The sequence below is a fragment of the Fukomys damarensis genome, unplaced genomic scaffold, assembly GCF_012274545.1.
Source record: "Fukomys damarensis isolate Sample0158 unplaced genomic scaffold, DMR_v1.0_HiC HiC_scaffold_16, whole genome shotgun sequence".
Classification (NCBI taxonomy): domain Eukaryota; kingdom Metazoa; phylum Chordata; class Mammalia; order Rodentia; family Bathyergidae; genus Fukomys; species Fukomys damarensis.
In genome coordinates, this window is record NW_022900928.1 from 80,271,204 (window position 1) to 80,278,812 (window position 7,609).

A 7,609-nucleotide genomic window follows, 5' to 3' on the forward strand; every position below is an offset into this window, starting at 1 on the left:
AATCCACTACAGTCCTCCTATTCTGTTTATCTTGTAGAATATGTCTGTGAGCTATGTCTACTGCCTGTCTTAGTTGTTTACACAGAGCTTTTTGTTGCTGGGAAAAAATAGGTGAAACTAAGGAAGTCTCCTAATTATCTCCCAGCATTTGTTCTGCATTATGCAACCAGAACAGATATGAGATTCCCTCATATCTCTGCCATAATGCTTGGCATCCAATACCATAATTTTTTCTTTCTGTACAACTTATTTTAAAATCTTAAATGTGAACTCCTTCAAGGAAGTCTCTGACTAAATGTGATGCATGAGTGATGAATACATAAATGGTGGAAAAGTAAGGGAAAGCAAGAGGTTTACTAATGGATAGATAAATGTATTTAAAGAAGGTAGCATCGTTTGTATTTTTAGAGTTTTGGTTTTTCAAAATTGGTCATGGGATTTGATACCAATTAATGTCACTCCTTGATTTTCATCAAAGTAAGTAATTTATTCAGCAGCAAAATGTAGAAAAAAGGGGTCCTCAGTAGTTGGGGTCTCTCTTGTCTGTTTCTGCACACATTTGCTAATGTGTTCATTACATGACTGCCACCTGAGTGTAATAAAGGTAAGCATCATATAGTTTCTTCTCTGTTTTTTCATTTGGCTTCCAAGTCTCCTTTCACTTTCTACTGGAATTCACCTTGACAAAACAAAAAAAAGTATACTCTTAATATGTCTCCACAAGTACTTCTTTATGCATGTTATGAATAGGGTATATTTTGGATGAAGATAATGAAAATACATCTCAGTATTTAGCTGCCAAGTTTAAGAATAACTAGATAGCCTCTCTTGTGGGATAGAAAGATAACAGCTAAGATTCCATTACCTCGAAGTGGCCTGGGAAATAGGTATGTCTGCCAAAGGCTAGTTGGAGTATGCTTGGAAGATGGATTGACAGGCAGGGAATGGATAGGTCTCTTAAGTAAATAGGTGGGGAACAGTCATGTTAGGAAGGTGCATGATTGTATGGAGAGAATTAGGGTTATATAAATGGGGAAATAATACATGAATAGCTACGTGAGTGGTTGGCTGATGGAAGAATAAATTGGTACACTGATGTTTGATGGAGTTGAGTGACCAGATGAAATAAAAGGCCAGCGAAAGAGCACATGACTTGATAAGTGTGGTATGAACAGAGAAATGGGTGGTTAGGTGTAGCGGTGGAAATGATAATGAGAAGGAAGGAAGAAAAGAAGAGAGAAAAGGAAGTACTGAAGGTTGGAGATAGGGGACTGAATTCCATTTCCTTAATAAGTCATGACGTTAAAATAAAACTGAGGAAAATGGAAACTATCAATCATGGTTACCTAGAGTTTCTAGTATTTACTTACCACTTCAATTCCCAAAGAGAATGTATCTAATCTATCAAGGATCTGTGTTTCATGCCCTGGGAAGACTGAGTCGTGAAAAGGTCTGAATCAACCCTTGTCTACAGAGGTAGTTGGCAAGAATAGCAACCTCATCGTTCTAGCTCAGAGTTTTTGTTTTGTGCCTGAGATGCTGTCTCTGCTGTGAAATTATCATCCATGTTCTGAATTCTCAGCCACTGCTCCTAGATTTTATTTGGGGAATGCCTTGAGAAATCTAGTGTGATATAAAGGGGGAGAGAGGAAGGGAAGAAAGGGGAGGGAGGGAGGCAGAGAACTGGGCCACAAATGTTTGAACTGTGGGTGTAACTAACTTCACAAATGGGGCAGATAGGGAAGGCAAGGCTGTGAAGTCCAGTAGCCATCCAAGACCACACGCTTAGCTCATGGCAGAACTAGAAAAGCTTCACAGAGACACAAGCAATTGATGAGAACCTGAGGTGTAAGAAAGAAATCAATATGCAATCCAGCAGAAAAGCAGATGAGGGTGTGATAAAGAACAAAGATAGAGTTTTATTGAAAAAGAATGGTGTTTTGGAGTTGGCACTGGTCATGGAGCATGTGCTCCAGGGCCCTTTGTCTTGTTAATTTTTTCATAGGTGTTCCAGCAAAGGCCAAGATAAACAAACATTAATTCAAAAGCACATACAATCAGGCGTGAATGTACACTGTCACCACTGTATCTTCTCATGCTTGTTCTTGTTAAAGTTGCTCTTACTTCCCTGGAATCAAGCAGCAGTGACTGTTATGGAGTAAAATGCCTAAACTGGACATTATGTGGTCATTGTTTTTCTGGAGCTTCACTTTTTTTTAGCCTAGGTCAATAAATAACTTAGACTTTGAAGATGTAGAACCCTTTAAAATTATTTGTAAATAGTATGAGATATATAGATATAATGTGAAAAATGCTTAACTACTGTCTCTGTGTGTGTGTGTGTGTGTGTGTATACATTGCAGTATGAGTGTGTAGAGTGTGTATCTGAGAAGGGGAGAAAGATAAAGAAGAAAGGAATGAAGAAGAGAGAGAAAGAAAGACAGACTGACGGACAGATAGACAGTCTTTTGATTGCATCTGCATCCCAAATCCTAAGATACACAGATTGAAAAGCATACCCTACTGCATTTTTCCATTCCTGGATCTCAAAGTCATGTCCTAATAAACAGTCCCCTAAAAGTTACAAACTTCTTCAAACTTTATTGATACACTGCACAATCACAACCATCTTGTATTCATCCCGAATTAGAAAAGGTTACAACTACAATGTAACATGCACAAAATTCAGGTAGTATATTCACCCTTAATACAATTATTGACAGAAATCAAGTCTTCATTGATTTTTGAAGGAAAAAAATAAGAAAGAAAATAAAAAGATAAAGAACTCTAGAAGGCTGACAAAGTCATACTTTTGTATTGTGTGATAAATTTTAAAGCATTTGAACATAGATTTGTTTTAAGGATAATTGTGAAAATGGGCACACCCATTGTTTGACAAAGCTATAACGGCACCATTGATAAGTCATATATATATTTTTTAATCTAGAGGACTCTGAACTTGACAGATACATTTTCGTACACCCACACATTCCTCACAACTGCACTTTACGTGTCACAAAAATTTCTGAAATGATTAAAAATGCTCCCTTTAACTAACACAAGGGAAGCTATTATTACTTATCATTGTTATTACTGATATCCTTATAAACCTGCCAAATAATGTAGGATGCAGCCCCATCAGTGTGGTAGAGGGGTCACAATCTTTATTCACCCAGTGGTGTGGAACAACTGTGTGCCTTGAAAGAGCACTGCTGGAAGGAACAAAAAGGAATCTCTTTCAAACTGCTGGAAAATAGGCTTAGCTGACTAGTTTCAGGATGAAGACAATTGCATCTAATTAAGTCCACTCCACTTTCCTTTGGACTCTGAGTGTTCTGCACCTGAAGGCTAAATTGCACTGGATCAGCTATATCGTGTTGCCACATCTTTTAATTGCAAATCTATTTCTTCCTCTTTTCATTTACTTCTCTTCTCTTAAGTAAGAAATGAGGAAAATGAGACTGGCATTCTTATTTGTTTGCTTTTAATGATCATTAAGAGTTCTCATCGTATGATATCTTTATAAAAACATTGTCTTCCTACTTGTACACCTGTGAAGTTTTACTGTAACTACTCAAACATATTTGTCTTAAAAGAAAGAAACAGGGAATCCTTGCATAATAGGAGAGGAAGCAATTGGATGTGAGGAATAGGACTTGTGAAAAACACAAACAAAAGTTCTTGCTGCTGGAGAAAAAAAAATGCATCTTTCCAGCAAGAAACATTTTATGTTGCTTCCTCTAAAAGACTAAACTTCTTCATTTTTGGCTGCTTCTAGGTATTGCAAAGTGACTTTTTCTTGCCCTGGTAAGAACTCAGGGTCACCAGGTCTCTCCTCATATTAAACCATCCTCTCCACCTTCTATGATGGGACCGATGACAGCCACATACAACAGAGAAGATGGGACTATAGGACCAGAAGCATCAACCATCAGTACTCAGCCAAACAGGATTCAGTTTATAGCTGCTCCTGAGGTGAGGGTATGATGGGCTATCTTTGGGATCAGCTGCCCACTTAAGAGTTCCTCTGCTTCTACTGTAAGTAGAACTTGCTAACTAATCTTTGTGGAGAACACGCTGACCAGATTGCTACAGAAACAGATGCTTAAACTCAGCCTCTGGTGTGTCACTACTAGAGACCCCGAGCACACTTCACACCAGGTTGTGCAAACTAACCAATGTGTGAAGAGGAATGGATTTCAGAGGAAGATGCCCAGGCACCTTTGCTACCCACAGCCTTCTCTTTCCTTCTGCTCAACTGAGCACAGTTGCAGTCAAAGACAGGTGCACCATTTTGTGCATAAAATGTGTGCATGTTTTCACAACCACTCCCCTCCACCTCCACCTTCCCCAATTAAAACAAGAATGGGAAAAACTAAATACACTTGTTTAGACTTGCAGATGACTGTATCAGGCACTTGACATTAAACTAGGGAAATTACAAGCTTGGTTGAAGCCTTAACACTAGCACTTTCACTGGCATTACTTCGGTGGAATACATATGAACTCTGTCTAGAGAAGGGGAAAAGCTTCAGAGTAACTGCCATGCTGCTGAATTCCTCTTACCTCATATTTCCTGATAAGCCTTATTTGGTTTTCTATCCACAAGGAAAACTCACAATGAGCTCCAGGTTGTTCAGACTTATTTCTCTTTCCTGCCTGTACCCCCTCCCTGCCCCCACCATTGGCACCCTGAACAAATCTGTCCAGCAGGCCTTATCCACCCACCCTCCATGTGTACTTCTGAAAAAGCATATGTAATGTGGATGTTTTCCTTAATAAACATTTACTCTTCTGTTTGCTTCAAGATGTTGGGTAACAGCTACCATCACATGGAGCCATCCCCACCAAAGTAATTCAAATGGCACAGAAGCTAGAATATGTCTATTGTGAAGAAGAGTCACTTGCATACCCAGTATCTCACTTATCTTGGGTTTTGTACACTTGATTTGCTGTATCCCAGACAAAGGGAGGATGATCATAGTATGCTTTTCTCTCTGCATCATGACAGGAATAGGTCATCACCCTTAGATGCTTCCTAGCATCCAGTGGAAGGGGACAGAGTTCCATCCATAGTGACCCTGAGACCAGCCTTGGGGTGATTGCAAGGTTTTGATGATCTGCTTGCACAAAAGAGGACGGGGACAGAGTTCCATCCATAGTGACCCTGAGACCAGCCTTGGGGCGATTGCAAGGTTTTGATGATCTGCTTGCGCAAAAGAGGACAACCCTTTACTTTGGAACACATCTTGGAGTGGGAAATAGGCACAGCTTGTCTGTTTCAAGCACCATGCTCCTCATCCCCATGAAGCCTCCAAATTTACTTTACTCCAAAGTAACAAACTTAGTATCAGTCAAACATTCAAATGATGCATTTACTTCTCATACAATTTCTGAAACCAACCCAACTCTAGGTGCTGAGTGTTTTGACAGATCTGAAACATTTATGCCCAACCTTAAATTCTGACTTGGTGCATGCTCCCGATCATGTCTGCCACTGGATTTTGGCACATCAATTATATTCCCAGAATCTGGCTCCTCAGCAATACTCTAGGTAATACAGATGACCATTCACAGCTGGAAAGTATAACGTTAATTTTGTCCACATCAGTTCTACCTCTAATGACAACACCTAACTTTTTGTTTGCCCAAATAACCTGGGTTTGTATATATGTATATATGTATGTATGTAAGTGTATGCATGTATACACACACACATACACATATAATATGCATATACGCACATACAATATGTATATTTCCACACCTCGGCTGTCATGTTCACATTGCGATAGTGACAAACATAGAAAGGGCACTTATACTGAAGGAAGAGAACACTTAAGCACTGAGGAAATAGAATGCTATGGAGCTTGCATTTATTATTTCTTAGAATGTGGACCTGAAAGGTTTTCCAGCAAAGGCAGGGTAGGTCTGTAGGAACATCACTGTTGTACTTCATTCTTATCCTTCCCAGAGAAGTCCCTGCAGCACAACACAGTGTGGCTTCCACTGCTGCTTCTCTGAATCCCTGCCCCCTTGCTCATTGAGTCCTCCTTGTCTCAGGAGACCAAGAAGAAAGATTGTATCCATGCATCTTTGTAAGTGAGATCTGTTTGGAACCTAAGGAGCTGGGGACATTCTTTCCAAAAGCCCCTTGAGAAGCAGCTTGCATCAGAGGAAATTGTGTCACTTACACTTTTCTCCTTCTGTTTGCAGTGTTGTGTTAATCAAGTGCTTGGAAATTAAGTCAGTTGCTCAAGTGCCCTCAGCTCAGAAGAGCTTTCTGAAACAAATACCACAGTTGTCAACACACCCGCCATGTAATTGGCCTCCATCAGCTTTTTACTGGATAGTTTTCAAACAGATCAAACCAGAACTGGAGCAGAACAGAGCTGCTTAGCTGTAGTCTCTGCACTCGGGAGCATGGACTGCCGTCTTTACATTGAAAAAAGAGAGGTGTTTTCTTTCATGTTCTTGCTAGTGAGGAAAGCCAGCACTGAAGAAGTTCTTGTAAGCTCCTGACATGTGCTTTCATGAAAGGCTGATAGAAGCACAGAGCTTGGAACCTTAATCCTTCAATTATGTAGGAAGAAATTTGGTGCTCATCCAGGCTTCTCCAGGGCTAATGGTCTTCTAGTGGTTTCAGGAAACAATCTCCTCTGAAAACAGTGAGTGACTGATGTTTATATTGCTACTTCGGTCCATCTGATAACAGCATATAATCTGGGTGGATGGGTTACCATATTCCAGAGTCAACGACACAGGGTATTGCTTTTCTGTGTTGTTAGCCTGTGAGATCATTGGCTTTCATATGAGATGTTGATATGCAATTTTGAAGATGCCAATGTCTACTGATAGTAGAGAAGAAATGAAGATAGTGGGATAGATACAATATGATTAGAGATTAATATGATGATGAATTAGTAATGAGTAGCAAGGAGAGAAACAGAAAGAAACATTAGATAATTACATTGACAGATTGATAAACAGTAAAGAGATTGTTAGAAAGACAGGTGGGTAGATAATTGGATGTAGAAATAAATCAGACAATTGAGTTGATGCATAATCACATGATTACTTTGATAGATAGCTTGATAAAATCTAAATAACCAGCCATCTATTTATCATTTTTATGAGTTGTCTAGCATTTTTAAAAGAGAAGTACTATTCTTAATATACTTCTCCCCTTTTTGTTTTTGTTTTTCTGAATTTTTAGTTGTGGGTTGCATGCATAGCCCAAGCCTTTAATCCCTAGAGTCAGTGGAAGAAATGAATAGGACAGAGTGGCTAGAGAAGATGGCAAGATTTTATATGTGTGTGTGTGTGTGTGTGTGTGTGTGTATAGTATAGTGAAATAACTATAAAATATGTGAATCCTCATGAAATTAGGTAATAAACATGGAAGGAAAGATATGTACATTGTATTCAGGAAAATGGTTAAAAGGTCAAAAGACATAGAAAATAGGACAGATGGATGTGACTCTTGCTGTGTATTACATCATGAGTAACTTGTGTCTTCAGGGTGTTTGCCATGAAACACATTTTTCTGCTCATATGGAACTTATGGTGTGTGTGTGTGTGTGTGTGTGTGTGTGTGTGTGTGTGTGTA

The 7,609-nt window shown here is 39.2% G+C and overlaps 1 protein-coding gene across 1 annotated transcript in view; it reads right to left on the minus strand.

Annotated features, from left to right (window-relative positions):
- Nucleotides 1–305: 305 nt before the first annotated feature.
- The window catches only part of Opcml (opioid binding protein/cell adhesion molecule like), a 1,123,264-nt gene continuing 1,115,960 nt past the window's right edge, over nt 306–7,609 (minus strand). The window contains exon 7 of the mRNA XM_033764434.1: nt 306–6,659. Coding sequence (XP_033620325.1) covers nt 6,643–6,659 — 17 coding nt within the window. The 3' untranslated portion in view covers nt 306–6,642. The remainder of the gene's footprint in view (nt 6,660–7,609) is intronic.